This window comes from Sebastes umbrosus, chromosome 7 (assembly GCF_015220745.1).
Source record: "Sebastes umbrosus isolate fSebUmb1 chromosome 7, fSebUmb1.pri, whole genome shotgun sequence".
Lineage (NCBI taxonomy): Eukaryota > Metazoa > Chordata > Actinopteri > Perciformes > Sebastidae > Sebastes > Sebastes umbrosus.
Window position 1 is genome coordinate 4167444 of NC_051275.1, and position 19605 is coordinate 4187048.

The 19605-nt window shown below is 40.9% G+C and overlaps 1 protein-coding gene across 1 annotated transcript; it reads right to left on the reverse strand.

Moving 5' to 3' along the window:
• Nucleotides 1–343: 343 nt before the first annotated feature.
• On the reverse strand, nucleotides 344–17272 carry zgc:153184 (uncharacterized protein LOC751652 homolog). The gene is made up of 6 exons (XM_037774394.1): nucleotides 17003–17272; nucleotides 4047–4130; nucleotides 3813–3884; nucleotides 3323–3391; nucleotides 2164–2376; nucleotides 344–1500 (listed from the first exon to the last, which is right to left on the reverse strand). Exons 1-6 carry the CDS (start codon nucleotides 17006–17008, stop codon nucleotides 1168–1170), a joined length of 777 nt encoding a protein of 258 aa, XP_037630322.1. The 5' UTR covers nucleotides 17009–17272; the 3' UTR covers nucleotides 344–1167.
• Between the last annotated feature and the right edge of the window lie 2333 nt (nucleotides 17273–19605).

Here is a 19605-nt window from a genome sequence, read left to right on the forward strand (position 1 = left end):
TGTCAGTTTGTTCACGCAGACACAGCCCTGAGAAGAGGTCTAACCAGGGAAAGTCATTTAAATCACCTGTGTGGGTGTTCCTATGTGTGCAGGGTTTTTCAAATCTGCATTTCGGCAATGCTATCCCTTATCATCATCATTGGTAACCTCCAACTATAAGCCCAGTAGGCTATATTAAGCTTTGTCCTTGGCAAACGATTGTCTCAGGAGATGATACACAGCATGAAGTATTAACTGACAGGCATACCAGAATGAAGATATTCATCAATGTTGATCATTTTGACTCATAATGATTCTTTCGACCCTAAAATTTGATGAAATACATGCAATGTCAACATTTTTCTTACAGAAGAAGGAAGCCATTTATTTTCTTAACATTTCTGTGCATAATTGCTGAGGGCCCGAGCCACTCCACAGTAGCACTGGAATATAGATACTGTGCAGAATACAAAATGAAAGACACGCAGAAAATTCGACTGACATACATCAAAAGAAATCTATATAAGTAAAGTACATGATTTCAACCTAAGGTGATAGGAATTCGGTATGATCATACCCATCAATGTCAGAACTTTTTATATATCTGCTAATATATATATATATATGAAGTCTAGTAATATTTTGCCTTTTGTCAACCCAGCATTCAGTATTTCAAAAGTCCTTTACATGACAGATACTTCTGACATGGAAGTGCACTCTTATCAATGTCTTTGATTTGCAAAGAAAAAAATGCTATTTGTCATAAAAAAAACAGGAGTCTGGTCGTGCAGACTTGACAGAATATGACACAAATTTCCTCTGGCTGATAATGGACACAGTATCAACTGTGATGCTTATTTCCATGTGCAGAGAACAGCTGCTTCTCGAATCTCTCCAGTGTTTATAGACCTGTTCTGTAGACGGCCAGGAGAGGGCGGCAGAGGGACTTAAAAAGAGCAGGTACCAAGAAATTAAAACGGATTAACTTTTTCTGAGGAGTATTTTAAGAGTTCTCTTAATCAAAGCATTGAATAACTTATTCAAATATATGTATGTTCATAAATATATGTATATATATTTTCTTAAAGTAAACATTCACAGTTCACACCATGTCAGTTCCTCCTTGGTGCTCCTCCCGAGGCATCTCCTCCTTCCCATCTGAACATTGCCCTCTATCTGCTTGGCAGGTCAAGGCTCTGATGAAGGCTGCTGTTCCCCCTCCAAAGCCTCCAAGTTCTGGGCTTGTTCTGCGTCCTGCTCCTCCCCCACATCTCCCCTGTCATGGGGGTCACTCTTTGCTACGTCGTCCTCTGTTTTTTCACAGTCCCTGTCCTTCTCTTCAGCATCTTTTAGAATTGCCGGCTGTCCATATTCAAAAACCGGGTCCATGTCCCCATTTTCTTTTGGGCTGTACAGTTCACATGGGGACAGAGTACTCCCGAAGGCTCCCGCCTCCTCTCCAGCTGACCTCCTGTGCTGTCTCGTGGGTGGGCGCCTTTTGATTGATAGCCGTGCACGAGTCTGAGTGGAAAAGATGAGTAAGAACCAGAAGAAATCATGTTTTTTAAACAAAATTTTAAAAAATCAAGGCAACTTAGATCTATAAGACAGCTAAGCTAATCTATATTTAATATCAATTTATTTATATCATCAAATTATTTATGTTAACTGTCCAAGTATCAGCATATGCGTGAGAGCACTGGACAAACTGGTACCTATATGGACTCTAACTAGGCTAAGGAGATTACATCTTCAATCCCCCTTGCAGAGCACTACAGGGGCATCTTGCTCCAGCTTATCCAAGGCCTGCTTAAATAGAAGATACAGAACACCCGCTGAGAAACACGTCAACGGGGACGGAGACCATGTGTCCGGTTGTGACGTCACAGCTCAGTCGGCGAATAGCGTGAGGATCACTTCAGGGGCCTCAATGTGACAGCAGCTCATGTTTGTCATTTAGTGACTGAGAGCTTGTGCAAACAAAAACCCATGCAAATATATCAAACATGAGGGTACTAACTACTCAAAAATGCTTACAAATGATCTCTAATCAGAAAAAAATTTAACTGGAATAAGATGATCTAGGGTGTTCTTCAACATGATACTTACAGTAATACCACAAACTAGACTAACTGCATTATAAGGAGATGTAACAAATAGCTTAGCATGAGTCCGTATGTTTACCTTGTTGAAGCTCGGCAGCGGGGCGCCTTCAGGAGGGCTGTCGAAGCTGATGGGATCCTCCTCTTCACTGGACTGATGTGAGGGCCGCAGGGTGGGGCTCAGGGGGCTCTGCGGGCAGCAGGGTGTGTCGGGGGACGACGGCGCCGGCTGGAGCTTCACCTCAGGACTCTTGGGTGAAGGCAGCAGAGCAGTGGGTGACAGAGCAAGATTGGCCTACAGGGGAAAGGAAGATCCTGAAGCCTGGATACTATAATCTCCTTGGTACATTCTGTTCTAATGAAACTTAATTGTAAAACAAAGACCTTAATTAGTGGAATTAAATGTACTTAAACAGCACTTTTCAAAATGACCATACGACAAACCTAAAATGAGAGTAAAAGCTGATAATGAGCCATAAATTCAACATAAGAGTCATTCTATTAGGGGATATGATGAAATAAGTGAACGAAAGATTAACCAATGTCATGTTACTTTAAACATGGGTATATTATTAAAATATATATGCATTAAAAAGCAGGGATTATTCCTCCATAAAATGTGCAATTTTGTTTGAAAATGAGTATTATACAGGTGTGCACATAGGATATTGCTCTGCTTGCACTGGTCACGTTCTTACTTTGAAAACTCGCCTGCTAGAAGTATGGTCTGAAATAACCTTTTAAGTGTCACAAACAACACCTTTCTTATCCAGTCTGAGAACTAAGGTACATCAAATCTCGAGTTAGTCCCCAAACCTCTGTTCACGTATAGAGGAGAGAATCCTACCTGCACTGGGGAGAAGAGGAAGAGGGAGAAGCGGCAGCCCTTTTGTCCCATGGCTGCCCACCGTGTGAACTGCTAACTAATGGAACGTTGGTGGCGAGTTCGAGCCTCGCTGGAGGCTGGGTGTCCCATGATCCCATTAGCTCATTAATCTGAGCCGATTGTGGCATCAGGGACAAGCTCTTCCTCTTTTTCTCAGTGTGCAAACAGATCGTGCACCAGTGTCAACTGAACAGTGGGTGGCAGTACTGCTCTACATATCTCAATCTCCTGATTATACAATCTCCTGACTACTTCTGCCTGTATACTACATCCTATAATAACACATCATGGGAGAGGCTAGCATTTGTTTGGTTTCCTATTCGCAAAATATTCAAATGTTGTAAGATGCATTTACCTGAAGTTTCTCAATGACGGAGGAGTTCTTCATCTTGATTTTAAAGGGATTCGGTGAGACGATAGTTTTCTGCAAGAGAACACAGTCAGAGCAGAGTGAATGAAAAGACAAATTCACAAAATCATCACAACATACAAGCACGTCCCAATGAGTATTAAGCCTAAATAATATAGACTAAATAGTATTAAATAAACAAAACAACTTTTTGTTGTACATGCTTGTGATGTACACATGTTTGCACTGATCTGCTTTCATAATGCAAAGACAGGTTGAAAGACAGCAGCACTAACACTTCCCTAATGTTTAGGCAGAAGAAAGAATAGATAAATTGTCGATTTGGCAACAGTACACTGTCTACTGTGTTGAAATTGTGAGGTTGCAATGAAAATTTACAGTAAACAAATCTAAGTCTGTTTTCTTGAGACTTCCTTTGTATATCAAGGAGACAGATTTGAAGCACATGGGTCAGTAAAGGAAGAAAAATACTTACATCTGATTCTTCATTATCATCTTTTTGATTTTGTAACTTCAGGGAACACGGGGGTCTTCTTCGAAACGGCAACTACAAACCAAAAGGAAGAGGGATTCTGTAAGTATTCACCAACGACTGTATTTAAGTATGAAATAAACAGAATGTGGAGTGCTGTTCTTCTAGGGTAACTCAACACAGTTATTTGCACATTTTTGTATGGATAGTATACTATATAAGATATAAATAAAGTACCTCGTCATTTGAGCTGGGCATTGGTAGAATGTGACCTTTGAACCTTCCAGCCAGCTCAGCCACAGATGGCTTGGATGGAGAATCCTATTGGAAAAGAAAGCCATTCAATCAAACAACTGACAAATACTTCATGTTAACAGTCTTGACATTGTTTGTTACATTTTAAAATATTGCCTTGAGACAAAAGAAATGCCAGTTTTACTGAATGTTAAGATCCATGCATGGCATGCCTTTGCCCTGTTAGATGAGGCATTACAAACTGAATGATGTTATTCAAGGCAGTGACTTTCTGAGCAAATCCATCTTAAAAAACAACAATACAGTCTCATTAAGCATGGCATGTGCAGAGAACCATTTTGCAGCTGAACAAGGAGATGTTCTAAGATAAGGACCGTGTTTCACTTCCCTCTCCTCAACAGGAAAATGCAGACGGGTTGAGAAACAGCAGAAAGGATGAATATGCAAACAAAAAAAACATCTCCATCAGTGTGTTGAGTTGAATGCTGTCCTTGGAGGTATTCATCTCTTCTGCTAAAGAGTGTATTTTGTGGGTTTGGACACAGGAAGTGAGCCCCTCTCTCTCCACAGCTGTTTAACATCACGCCACAGCCTGTGACAGGAGGGACCTGTCCTTGCAGCCTCACACTCTTATCACTCCTTGGCCCCTTCACTTTCTGTCTCTCCCACTATTCCCAAGCTGATTGCTAAACTTCCCTCCTCCGCACTGCCCTTTCATGACCATTAACTCACTCCACATATCTGTGGCCTAAGTGATAAGTTGGCTGGCGGCTGTGATGTGCACGAACGTGAGCCTTGTAAACAACACTCCAGCATTACTCTGTCTTCCAGGCTCTAGTCGTTTTTGCGTTGGGTGTGAATGGGTCGAGACGTTTGTTTACAACACAACGGGGCAGCCTGAGCCGTGCCGTGCCAGGACTGTGCAGATTTTCATCCATCATGTCAGCAATTAATGATTTGCATTGTACAGTCACTGCTTGTGGTGCTCCTCCCTTTCTCTTTCTGGCTTTGATGCTACGTGTCATTTCCATCCTACTTTTATTGACCACTAAAAAGCTCACGCCTCTCTTCACACAGCTGCCAATTCTGTCACATTTTCCTGGTGTGTCCACCTCTCGGTTCCCTCCCTCTCTGCACAGTTTGAGCCCATGGAAACATGGAGATCCCAAGCTTCACAGATACACACATTCCACATTTTAATCACAAGCTTTATTTTCCTTTTTCCCCCCCTTGTTCTCAACATGACCTCACCACCTTGCTCCCTCCACCCAAAACGTATTACAGCATCAGCTCGCCCTGCAGTGCCTCTGTTAATGCTTCCCTCTGTGTCCTAATCCACGTCCCAACCCTTTTCCTGAGTTCCCTTTTCTCATCCGTGATAAATAGTAATCACCCAGGACCACCCAACCTCCACACCATTATTTTGTAACCTCTAATTGTTTAACTCTTTCCTGTCCTTCAAAAACAAATGCCTCCTTCAGAGCACAAACTCTCAGCACAATAGTGCAGGCAAAGGAAGTGAGCTTTGTTAGATTAAATCGCTGCTCAGGTGTTTTGGGCGAATGAAAAATCAAGGTTTCAGTTTTTTCTGTAACTTTATTTAAATGACACACAGGAGGATGTCTACCAGCCCCCTCTACCAAACAATCAATCATTTCTTTGTTCTTTCCACTGAGTTAATTCTATTCCTGACATGTGGTTTAGTTGTATTCAAAAAGTAAATTTGGAGAAAAAATATTTAATTTCAACGGTATGTTGAAGGTGATCTCTGCGCTTTTACTGTTAATTTTGGGAAAGGAATATGGTCATGTACAACGAAGATAATATTTTTCAGTTACTTGCATAAGTGACTTAAATAAAAGCTGAGAGCTGTATTAAGATTTAAAGGCTTCCACCACATTAACTATTAAACAACTTTCTAGTTTTAGAGGAAGTCATTTCAGATCCATTAATATTCTTCCATGCGTCTTTTCAAAGCGAGCCCCTTATCTTTAATGAGCTTCTTCATGCAGAATGAAAATAACGTCAGACTCAATAGAAATACCTCCCTGACTTAAAATACACTGACCATGCATACAGTATGTAAGTTGATAGATGTAGTTTTATTCATGTTTAAAGTACAAATGTTGTTGAAGTGTATTACAAGTATCAAAACTTCCACAGTTTAGCATGTTGCAAGCTTTTTATCTGCTATCAAACAAGAACCTTTTACAGAGTCATTGTCCGCAGCCTTATGTAAGATATACAATAAATATAGTACACTAATCTGAACTAATTTAAAGGTCCCATATCATGCTAATTTTCAAATTCATATTTGTATTTTATGTTTCTACTAGAACATGTTTACATGCTGTCATGTTCAAAAAACACTTTATTTTCCTTGTACTGTCTGCCTGAATATGCCTGTATTTACCCTCTGTCTGAAACAACCGTTTCAGTGCATTTCAACGGAATTGCATTGCTAAGCAACAGCTTGGGTACCTGTTTACTTCCTGTCAGCTGATGTCATTCACATACACTGCAACTGGAAATAAACTGGGATACATTTAGAATGATTACATTTAAAACTGTAAAATGGTCTAAATATTGTAGATTTGTGACATCACAAAATTACAGAAATCCTGACGGCTTGTTTCAAAGGCACAGTTTCTGAATACGGGCCGTGTGTGTTTCCCCATGGATTGAGTGATTCGATACTTTCACAGTATTTCTATAGCACGTAAACTAGCTTTATAATAAAAAAAAAACAAACATGAAAATCTCACTTTTTACAATATGGGTTCCTTTAATAATTTGTTTGTCTTGCCTTTTTAATTGAATATGTCAAAGCAAACATGTTTTCCTCTCAGTAAACTGAACTAAACTGTTTTCACTGAGATGACAAAAGAGACAGATTATTTTAATGAGCCATACAAGGCCTTCGGTTGGTTAGCAGCATTGCGCATGTTTAACTCAGCTGGGACCCCAAGCTCTGTGGAAGAGTGGGAAACTTTGGTTCACTGCAGGAGAGAGCAGGGCAAAACTCTATTTCTGGGGCTCTCGGCCTGGGAAAAAGCCTCAGATCTGTGTAGGCAGCCTGGATCACAGCTCTGCGCTGTAACCCCTCAGCTCCTAAGAGAGAGTGTCCCTGGATATGCGAGACCACATCTGAAACATACTGTAATCTAGCATACAGAGTGACTGAGCATGTCTAAACAAGGAAACGTTGAAAAAAAAGCTTCTTAAAGCAGCGCCTTACCCATGTGATTCAAGTTTTCCAAAAACGAGCCTGTGTTGACGCTAAAAAGAAACAAGCTATTTCTGAACTCTGACTTCCATGGAAACCTTATATGTTCCTTGCTTACATTTACACAATACAGTACAGCCTTCATACACTGTTATCGAAAACATTTTACTTGGAAAAATCAGGCGCTTTTCTGTTATTTAAAGCAAATTATGCTTGTTGTAAACTGGCATTTAAGGGAACAGTGGTAGCCCAGAGGATAGTAAAGAGGTATAAATGAAATCATTTGATAGTTTGGATCCCCAGGCCAGTTGTGATAAATTCACTGACAATACTTCATTTGCAGCTCAGGACATAGACACTACTGTGTCGATGATATAACAAATCTTTTCTTGGGTTGTTTTTCCTCCCCAGAAACCAGTTAGTTACCATGGACAGTCTGCAGCCCTGTGAACACTGTTACCTCTTGAGTATGCATTAATACTGTTGAGGTACATTGGAGCAATGCAGTGAAGCTGCTAAGTGGCAGACTTTGGCGTCCCTGTAGTGGTGGTATCAAAAAGGATACTGTGTGGGGCGCCTGGTTAGCTCAGTTGGTAGAGTGGGCGTCCATGTATCAAGGCTTGGTCCTGACCGCGCGGCCCGGGTTCGAATCCGGCCTGTGGCCCTTTCCGCATCCACTCTCTCTCTCCCCCTTTCCAAGACTCTATCCACTGTCCTCCCAATAAAAATGAAAATGTCCCCCAAAAAATAACATTAAAAAAAAAAAAAAGGACACTGTGTGCGGACAGCAATTCATGCTTCTTCCCCACCAGTGTCACAAAAATAATGCTGCTTCATAGGGGTGTAAATCACAAGTTTCATCACAATGTGATATTATATTGATTCTTTGGATAATGATACGATATTTGCTGATATCACAAAGTCCCCACGATACGATTTCGATTCAATTCAATTCAGGGGCCCTGCGATCGATACTAGATGATATCAATATGCCCATTAACCCAATCAGTTACATTATATCAACTCACAAAAAGCAACTAAATATGATTTGACAATTTTATTACTGTGCTCTACCAGACATTTAAAAGCAATCTATTCTTTTAATAATAAAAAGAATAAAAAAAGAACAACCTCTTGTTGTTCACTATAAAGTGCCACATTCTTATGTTTAAGCACTGTTTGAATGTTTAGGAAGGAGGTGCGCTTGGACGGAACTGGTGACACAGACGTGCCCTGGGATTTTCAAAATAAAGGCGTATAAAGATGACGATATACATCACTGTTTCCACTTTTTACATTCTACAGAAAGTGTTCTAAATACCTGACAAATCAAGGTATCGGTATCGTACCGTTTGTAACTTCTTATACTTACACTCTTATAAATCATTGCGGGTCGGTGTCGCATGCTCGCTTGCGTGTGGATATGCTGTTCCAACACAAACTACACAGAAAACCGCAAAGTTCTATCTAGTGAAGCCCGTCTTGCAAAAACAGTGTCAACTAATCCTGCTTCCCGCCCCCCGACCGCGGCCAGAAGACCACAGGGGAGACCGTAGCTTTGGTCTCCAGGGCCGGAGTCTCTGCTGTACTCTGCTCCTCTGCTTGCCTTCACTCACACCACCGCGCTGTTCTCACATGCATGCGCGCACACTACACACTAGAGAAGAGTTAGTTTACCTCTGAGAATATCTAGTGAATGCACAATGGACGTTTGTGCAGAAATAAATGCTGCAGCTCCTCCAGACCAACAGAGGTTTCCCGTGTCGTTTCCTGCTGCTGCGTGAATAGACGGGGCTCTACGGAGCGAGTAACGTTATCGTCTCCGACCAAAACTCCGGTGTCTCCCCTCCAGTTCCTTCTGACCCCGGTCGGCATTGATTCATGGAGAGACCTTCGTCTGGTCAGCTAACATTACTGTCAAGCAGCTGAAATATAGAGTGATATTGTGCTTTTAGCTGACGTGTGTCGCCTCACTGTTTTGACCGATGCTCGTTCATGTCTAGGTAGAGCGAGCGCAAGTGCGAGCAACAGGACACTGACTTTCGTTGACTTAACGGCCACAGGTGTCGCTGTTAACAAACAATTTCTGATTCTTACATAGAGTCCCTTTAACAACATTGATGCACTAATTTTGGAAACCAAAATACTAGGTTCTACTTATTAATCAGCAACACTGCCCACAACCTTATGCAACGATAAATATTAAATGATAGACGCCTTGGAAGGGGTGAACAACTCTCTATCATCATGTGGTATACTGTATATAACCATTCCACCAGGCCCTACTGAATAGTAGTTTCAAGATGTAATCAGCTCTTTTGAGCCATCGTTTCTAGAAAAATAAAACCGTTGACCTCCAATATGGCTGCCGGTGCACATGACCACACCTGAAACCCCTCTATAGAAGACAGTGGACTTCAGTGTGAATGTGAAGCAGAGTGTTGCAGGAAAAAAAGCGTGTGCATCCTCAGTGATCTGTGTTTGGATAAGTAAAGGTTAATCCCAACAAGCATCTTAATTTCCATGCTGTGGATGAAGACACGAGGTTTACTGTATGACCGGCAGATGTGGAAAGAGAACACAGAGACAAACAGATCACACAAAGCCTGCTATTATCTGTTCCCGTTATTCCTATTTCCAGAGGCAGGGGAGAAGAAGCACATGATATTAGTCTCAGCAAATCCTAATACATATATCTCAGCGGTGGTCAGAGAGCAACAGCCATGTAATCTACCACGGAGCTGATAAAGACGATGTCGGGCTCAGGATCTTTAACTGTTCTCTAGGAACTCTCAATCCTCATAAGCTCTCGCTGGTGAGCCCCGCACACTGGGAATCTGTGAAAGTGAAGATAAATAAAGCTCACCAAAGCACAGCTGTTGAGCAAGCGCTTGTTCAATAACATCACCAAGCGGTAGTGGCTTCGGTTTGAGTCTGCAGACTTTGTTTTCACAAGTTAGCGTGTTCTGCCAGGGAGAAAAACTACCATAGTGAGCAGCTCCCTTCTGCCTACACTTGTTAAGTGGTAAGAGAGCAGACAGGCACCTTCTCGCTCGCTGCCTTTCCAGGAAAACATGATGTGTTTTTGGACTGGACCTCATCTGAATATCTCACTTTTCCACTGCCCTCTGTGTTTGTGTGTTTTCCCGTGTGTGTGTGTGGAAGTACACTAGAAAGGCCCAGGATCAGAGGGATGAGGTAAACGGACACCCTCATCTACGAGATGTTGCTGGCCCGGCCTCAAAGGAAATGGGAGGTGCCGCAGACACAGACTAGGGTGGGGAAACAAATATGTAATAAAAAAATAAGCATCCAGAGAGAGGGAAAATAAATCCAGACGACCTGGAAACAGAAAGCTGCTGATATAGTTCGAATTCCACAGAAAGACCTCAAATATGTTTTTTTCTTAAATGTGACAAATGCAACAACACATGAGGCAAGACCCCAAGAGGCTTTTTATGCTATTTAACTGCAATTTGACTGGCAAAAGATGAAGATACGAGACCAGATGATAGAGCCAGGCCTGTTTCGTGGAATGCACCGTGATATTTCAATGTGATAACAGCCCGTTTAAGATAATCTGAATTGTGCAATGAGAAGGCAGGGAAATGGAGAGTGAATGATGAGTAAGAAAAGATATCAAAAAATGTAAACAGCTCACAGCAGACAGTACGTCCACCAAATGTTTGAACCTAAGCAAGAAAACATTGATACAAGCATCTGTTGGGGATTCTACATGGTGTTCTGGTATTCTCATCCACTCTGATCCAGCAATCACAAAGACAAAAACCATCTGGACAGTGGATCAGATAGTTGACGTGGAGGCGGAGTATAGCACAGACATGGGATGATTTCATTCAGTGAAGCCCTGCACATAGCTGATCTGGAGCCTGCCGTCCAGCTACCGTCTATGAGTCGGCTGTCAATCACTCGTGAACTCTGATCAAATGGTCAAACTAGGCAGCGCTGATCAAATATGAATCAATATTCTGTTACTGTAATGCCTATTTCTCGCCTCACATGTTTTCAGAATCATCTTGTAGTGTACTATTTAGCTGTAAAATGAGAAAGTTTGTGATCCGGCAGCCATGTTGAGACCAGTTGAGGAAATACCAAGCACCGCCCACCAGCCAGAGCACAGCCAATAGGAACACTCAATAGAAACGTTCTCTCTCTGAAATGACCTGTGATTGGTCAAAGTCTCCCGTCACGTGCTATCATTTTTTAAAGCCTGAAAACAGAGCCATGAGGAGGTGCAGAAGTCTAGTTTTCTCTCAGAACACTTGAATTACAATATGCTGAAAGGTGATTATGGAATTTTTGCCCAATGATGCCAAACATATTCTGCCTACTGAAGCTTTATGTTAAGGATCTGGTTAGATTGGCTGTCCTATAATGGAAAGGTCACAGGTCACAGTCCAGTTTCCAAGCCACTCTACTACATTGTGGACTTGTCTCTATAGTCTCTATTCTGATACCGAGTTGCCTTGGTTTTACCTAGCAGTTAATGTTAATTTGATTTTTTTTCTCATCCCTTGTATCCTCCAAAAGATTAGTGAGTTTATAACATGTTCAAACTTGCAGTGTGCACCTGCCTTCTGAGCCTAGAAACCTAACCTAAAAATCTCAACATTTTGCAAAAAGAAAAATTGGGTTTGTACAAAGTACAAGCAGCTTGCAGCACTTATTGTGTTTGCACTCCTTTCTGCCAAAAAAGGGAATAAAGAGCATGGCTGGATGCCAAATTTAGAAGAGGCTGGTTGAGGAGGTGCATGCCGTATGGGTTAACTGTTCTGCAGGGAGACTTGAAAGTAAGTTATAAAGTCATGATGATATTGTTTTTTTGGAGTTTCCACTTCCTCTGTCTGGCTCGCTGTTCTCAAAATCCGTCTGCACGTATCTCACGTTTTGCAATCTGACTAAATTCAACATGTTTGACAATCTGCAGATGTCTGAGACAGCGTAAAGCCTGACTCAGGCTGCCTCAGTCTACATGTATCCATCCATGACAAAACGTCCTTAGAAGCCAACAGCATGTGTGTTTTTCTTGTACAGATCACAGTGTCCTCCTCACTATCTTGTCTAGTTCCCACCCAGGCTATCTCTCTGCCCCATGCTCTGCTCTAGACTCATGCCTGATAGCATGACTCAGAGAAAAACACACAATTTATGTATAGTGTGAGGGTCTGCAATGGAAACAAATTGTAAACAATGTTTAAGATAATAACAACCACACTGCAATAAAAGCAGTTAAAGAATTATGAGGCTTTACGAACCATTTGATTGGTCGTAAAGGTGCACGTATCCTCCGACGAGCCAAGCTCCCACACAACTAGAAGTCAACAAGGAGATGTAAAATACAGGCAATAAACCAGAGAGTAAAACTATCCCACATGACGACACAATATGACATTTTAGAACGAGATTTTAGATTAACTTCAGATGATCACACATTTACTGCAAACTATTGAAATGCTTTAGCAAGTCTGTGCACACTACAATCTCCAAAGACAGAGAACTGCTTATTATTTTAAGCAGATATATCTTCTGAGTTTAAGAGCCAGCTGATAATGTTCCAGCTTGTACCATTATGTCATCAGCTTCAGGGTACACAGCGCGACAGAACCAGATAAACAGTTTCCTTTACATTCAACATTTGTCCACCAAAACAAATCGTGTGTGTCCTTCAGGCCTGACAAACATGTCAAATGCATTTCCCACAATATAAAACATTTGCAAATTTGTCTGAAACCTGCATTGTTTACATCGACCACATGTCTTCTACTTATTACTACTACCAACTGTCGATATGCATTAATGCCCCACTGCGGTCAACAGAAATTAATATCACCAGAGTCTTTCTTGGTGCGAGGTTAAGTTACTTTTATGATGAGTGTAGCCTGTAACTCCATGGAAACAAAGAGTTAATTTTGCCCCAAAACACTGTTACTGTTATCACCTGGGAAACTAAATATGTTGTGAAACAATGAAAAGCAGTAATACAGCGGAAATATGAATATTCTGCAGAAACTGTGCACTTCCTGCTGTTTGCTTCTCTTTTCCAACTGATTTAGCAAATACCGTGTTTTTGGCATTGTAAAGTACTGGTTTCAAAAGGATGCTAGAGTTCAAATATGTGGACAGAAGGTAGAAAAACAGCTAATGAGACAATATCAGAGAAAGTGATGATGTGGTTTGCAAGATGTTATAAATAAACAGGAAGCATCAGTGTGATCGGAGCTTTTAAATCACATGAGATGCTGCTGGTTTGTCCCATCAACACTATGTGCTCTTCATCCAGCAGAAGCGCTTTAATCACACGACTTTATTGACTTGTATAAGCTAATAAAATCAGATTATTAATTTTACTCACACTCTGAACACAGGTCCAACCATAACTACACGGTGACTTTGTGAACGGGATAAAGTTTCATAGGCTTTTCCTTGATGCTGATGCTTTACATTCCACTGAGCTTCACGGTCAGTTAGGTGTCTGTTTTATGTTAAGGACAGAGTGAACCATTCATACTGCCCTGAAACACATACAGCCTCAGCAAACACCTCACACTGGATCTGTCACGATAATGTCCAGTTCTGACTGGCTCTGAACATAATACCAGCAGATACTTTTACCCTGTGGCATAATCACACAACGCTTTTAAGACACATCAGTACTCTATTTATTACCGTGACACTGGACTATATACTGGTTCTAGTGGTACAGACTGTAGTATAAGCAGTAGGGAGAGAAGTATTGGTTCATAATAACAATAATAATAGTGTGACACTATATAAATGACATACTGTTCTAAAGCAACATGGGGAAAAACAGACTCATTAAGTCGTACCGTCTGGCTGGTACAGACTGAGTTCCTCTGTTATTGGTCTCTTAACTTTACTATGCATTACATAATAAATGTGCACACCATATGGTTGGCAAGGCAATTCCAAAATACTCACTCCTCTAGCTGTGGTGTTGTTTTTCCATCAAAGGAAAACCTCCACCCCCCCACCCCACAACCGACACACACATGCAGCACAAATCCTCAGGTGCATGCACACACACACACACACACACAAACGCTATATTTCTAGTTTGTCCACTGGATATCTTGTCGATGCAAAACAGGAAACACAACATTTAAGAATTTCCATGCATCAATCTCCACTCAAGGCTTGCTTGAGGCAGCTGTAAATCAATGTTTGCCCACAGCTCTTTCCTAAAGCCAGAAGACACAGACAAATTTAAACTAATAGGCAGTGTCATCAAAGCACAGCGGAAGCAGTTTAAATGACGGTGAGTGTGAGACTGACCTTACAGGCTAGTTTGCTTGTTTACAGGTGCTTTAGGCAAAATGCAGCATGAAACTAGAATTACCGCCTCGCAGGTGATTTGCTCCACCGACGCGGTCAATTTGCATTTTACATCCTACTTCTGTCCAAAATGTCATCACTTCATCGTTTTGATCCTGTTAGACATTTCTGTGAAATTATCATAATTAGCATATGAATTCTTGAGCTAAAGGGACTGTTTGTTACTTCTTACACGTATAAATCGGGTCGGTGTCTTATGCAATGCTCGCGTGTGGCTACGCTGTTCCAACACAAACTACACAGAAGCACCATAACCGCAAAGTTCTATCTAGTGAAGCCCGTCTTGTGAAACAGTGTCAACTCTTCCTGCTCCAGCCCCCCCGACCATGGCCAGGAGACACAGGGGAGACTGTAGCTTCGGTCAGCAAGCAATTTCTGATTCTTACATAGAGTCCCTTTGAAGTCAAAAGCTTGTTCTGTGAGGTCATAGTGACCTTGACCTTTGACCACCAAATTCGAAAACCCGTTCATCCTTGAGTCCAAGTGGATGTTTGTGCCAAATTTGAAGAAATTCCCTCCAGGCGTTCCTGAGATATCACATTCACAAGAATGGTACGTACATACAGATGGACGGACAACACGAAAACATGATGCCTCCGGCCACAGCTTTCACCAGCACAGAGGCATAAAATAAACATCCTCCTATCAAACCTCAAACTGAGGCTGCAGCAGACAAAAAGCATCCCATTCCCAACAGCTAACATCTGGGAGAACTGATCCATTTTGCCCAAATTCTCAAGCGAACAGGAATTGACTGAAATCAATTCAGTCACATCAATTTTATCGTCAATAGCAGCAAAATACTGCACAACACCTGAACCTGACTGGACTCAGTAGACTTACCACAGGTTTTACTTCACCGCCGCTGCCATGGAAGTGTCACATTTTACCTAAACCATCAACAGAAATCTGTTTCTGAATAACTTTGAGGTGAGAAATCGCCCATGAAATCACTGAGCAATGCTTCAACTTAAATAACAGCACCTTGGTTCAGTAGTTGTTCACCAAGATCAGATAGATAAGAAGCAGATCGTAAGCATTCAGTTTAAATTTACATTACAGCACTGCTCATTGTCATCAACCTCTAAATTACACAATTAGCTTGTAATGAGAACTGAGCTTGTGAGTTTTGGTCTTGGTTTGTGAGGTTTCATCCAGAAAACGCTTGAGTCACCAAATTGAACCTGCTTCCTCTATCTCAGTGTTCAGCCTGCTCGTGCAGGTTCAGGTTTGTTATCTCTCTCAAAACAGCTTTAACTCACAGAAACTGTAACTATATCAGAAAAAAAAATGTTTACCTAAGGTTAGAAAGCCCCCCCTCTATGTTTTTTTTATCATTCTTTCATCTTTTCCAGATTTGGGGGGGAATTCTTTTCTTTCAATATTGGCAACAGGGGAAAGAAGAATAAGGTTTTAAATCCAAGCTGGTCTAGAAGCTGCTAAAGCATATCTGAGTCCTAACGTTGGGTGGTGGAAGTATGTGAGAGTAGTTCTGTGGCAGATTACTAATGTGCTCCCTCACGTGCTGTGGGGGGAACAAATGGGCGTTTCTCTTCCTATTTGCCACATGACATTAAATAGCTGAGAAAGATGTTAAAAGTCAGAGGGAACAGCTTGTTTTGCAGGGAGGAGGCCACAAACCTGTGAGCAACAGGAAAAACAGACATAGACGGGCCTCTTATGCCATGAAGAAGCACACTTTTTAAGCTTAAAACCAAAATGCAGATTTAAGAAAAAAAAATAAACTAATAGCATTACAACTTCATTACATTTATCACAGTGCACAAACACTGGCTCATGATGACATATGTTCTGTCAGCTCCATTTCCCTCCACTCACTCTGTGGTTTCTTGTTATGAAATTGTTACCACAAGAAGCTCAAACACACTGAGCCAAACAGTTCCCATTTTAATGTTGAGGCGTGTGTGTGTTCATAACAGAACAACTACACCCTCAGGAAAGAAAAGTACAACCATCTTTTCGTATCCTAACTTTGTTTGTCATAAGTCAAATCTTGTATTATATCACATATAATAATATAAATACTGTAAAGATCATTAGGAACTTTTATAGTGAATGTGCATAGTACTTCATAGGTGGAAGCTATTGACACAAATGCATTATTATTATTAGTATTTGTTAAATGGTTGCACAGAAATGTCACAATAATAACACACACCATTAAAAATACTCTACAGTTAGTCACTATGATGTCATGTTTTAACTTCAACCACACAAGGCTGCACAAAACCACATTAAATGGTAAAAACATCTGCTCTAATGGCCTAAAAGTACAGGCTAAAACAGAAAACCACAGTAAGAGTCAGAGAGTTGTTACCTCCATCCTGAATGGGCCACAGATCTTCACCTCCTGCTCTTTTTCTCCTGTTTTTCGGCCTCTTGGATCAGACTGTGCTGGTAGTGAGGAGTCTGAGGAGCATGAGGAGCCTGAGGAGCGCAGCGGCCACAGACAGCAGCTCTGTGTTTATATCTGGAGCCAAACGAGCCTCATGGACGAGGAGGAGGAGTGGACAACTTTTACGCGCATTTGGCTCCGTCAGCGCTGTCAAGTCAGTCAGGTTGAAAAAAATACGGCTTCTGCTACAGACTTTCAAAATAAAATAAATGGTTGCACTGAATTATTAAAAATCTGGGCCTATATACAAAAATGTTTTTGTATGTAGGTTGGTAGGTTTGGCTGATGCAGACTAGAATTAGAAATTAGATGGCATTTTCAACCACAAACTGTAGGTTCAACCCAACAAGCAACTAATTGACAAATAATGTAAATCATCAATTAGTGTTTCACCATTAGATGGATACAGTAACAGTACAGACATTTAAAAAGTCTACACAAATATCATTGCTAGTGGCCGTATGGAGCTTTAATGCTCAATACACACCAGGAAACATAATTGCATGAAAATGGGGGCGACAACTTTGCTATTCTCACTAAACTTTTCAATCAATTTACCGATCAATCAAAGCTGCAGGACAGCTTTCTACGAGCCAAAACTTACAAGCATGTGTGTTTTACTCCTGGCCACAACCAAATGAGTTAAACCACCATGTTGCCCGCTGATGGAAAACACCTGCTGCTTGTGACATCATGGATTGAAAAGTGGCCAGATCCACAGAGTGCAGTGTAGCACCAGTCTTCTGCCCAATGTAACTTGTGGATAACAAAGAAACTTTGTTATTTATCCCTTCAAACCTGGAAAGTAGGCTATGTGTATATAGCTAGAATTTCCCTCCATGCTTATAAATATGTATACTTTTATTTTGAAGGCAGTATTTTCTGACTGGCTGTCTCTGTCTTGACTCAGCTGTGTGAGGTGAGGTGAGGTGGGGCATCACCAACTACAACAGTGTGTATACTGTCATTTTTCTGTGTATAAGAAATTGGGTTGAGTTTAGCTATTTTTAGCTAGTCCTCCACCCACAGTAAGTTCTCCCCAATATAAAGCATCTTTATTATTCCTATAGGCACTTGTGGCACCTAATGGTTGGTTTATTTTTCATATTCTATCATCATAACCTCCCTACAATTCATACAGAGTCTATAAAACTTAATTTGGCTTAATAGGAAAAATTAGACCATCTTAAAAACATATCATCGGCAACATCTACAAGCAAAAAAGCAGGAGGTCAAAGGTCAGACATCCAGTCTTGATAATAGTTAGATGCAAATTATTCCACTCAAGTATCATTTAATGTAAAAAACAAAAAAAAAATGAGGATAAAGGAGTTTTTTTTTTCTTTTCAAGTAAAAGTATCTATAGGCTGGATAACGAATTGTACTTCATGCATGGACCATATGGCTGCATATAGGGTCTGAAATTAAGTTATTTCCTCACCTGCCACTTCTGAAATCGATGTTGAATGCTTTAGAAGTCAGTGGTACCAGACACTAGAAATATGTAATATATTATGTATAATCCCTGACTATTTCAAATTTAGGAATTGCTTTTGAAAATAATCTCTCTTGATATGAGGAAAAACTATCTGCCATGGTGGCAGGTGACCTGAAATTTCTACCTGCCACAGCAAACATTTACCCTGTATTTAGCAGGTGGCAGGTGCTCATTTCATTTCCTGGCTGCAGGACTTTCATTAGGTCCGGGCCTAAATTTGCATGTCAGAAATGTCTGTATTATTATTATTATTATGCCTGTAAATATTACTATTAGCTGCTTTTTAGTTCATTATTCTCATTTTGAGTTTTCATGTAAGGATGAAAGATCTGGGAGTAACTCTGATGTCCTGCTCGGGGCCAGGAGGAAGGAGAGTTACTTAAGTGGTTTGTGGTGTGGAAATGTAGAGAAGCCATCTAATGGATTGGTTTCTAACTCACCAACAACACAACTGCAAGAGAGGCTGTTCCTCTTACTGCTGCTGTATTGACCACACAATAGTCTTTACATTATCTTAGTCTATAGTCATGATGGAAATAAACAACACATGCTGTCCTTAAGTTTGGTAAATTAACGGCTGAATCTGTTCGAATGAAAAATGCATTCTGATCGTAAGCCTAAAATGATTATTTGACTCACGTCTTTTTGTTGACTTGTCAAATAAACAAAAGCAGGTTGTGATCTGGTTTCACAGACAAACAGGTTCTGTTGTTTAGAGAGTTTACATTTCTCTCTCAGCGGGCCTAATGTCAAACACTGTTCATGAACAAACACTTCACACATACCAAGTAGATATAAATTAGCCTCCAAATTGCAGGGAACTCTAATTTGGGGGGTTGGGGGGGGGGAAACAGGACATTGATATCAACATGGTTCATTAAACAATGGAAACTGTTTACTAAAAGCTTTAGAAGACGAGGTGATTAGTGCTTTATAAATGAAGCTTATTATCATTATTACTGCCATTAAAGGCATTTGAGAACACTGTGGGAGTGCCTGATGGTTTGTAAGAGCCAAAGACACATTT

Coding starts and splice junctions, on each gene's coding strand:
- zgc:153184 (XM_037774394.1), bottom strand. Junction 3,885..4,046: donor TGCCCAGCTCAAATGACGAG/GTACTTTATTTA, acceptor TTTGGTTTGTAG/TTGCCGTTTCGAAGAAGACC. Junction 3,392..3,812: donor ATGATAATGAAGAATCAGAT/GTAAGTATTTTT, acceptor GTTCTCTTGCAG/AAAACTATCGTCTCACCGAA.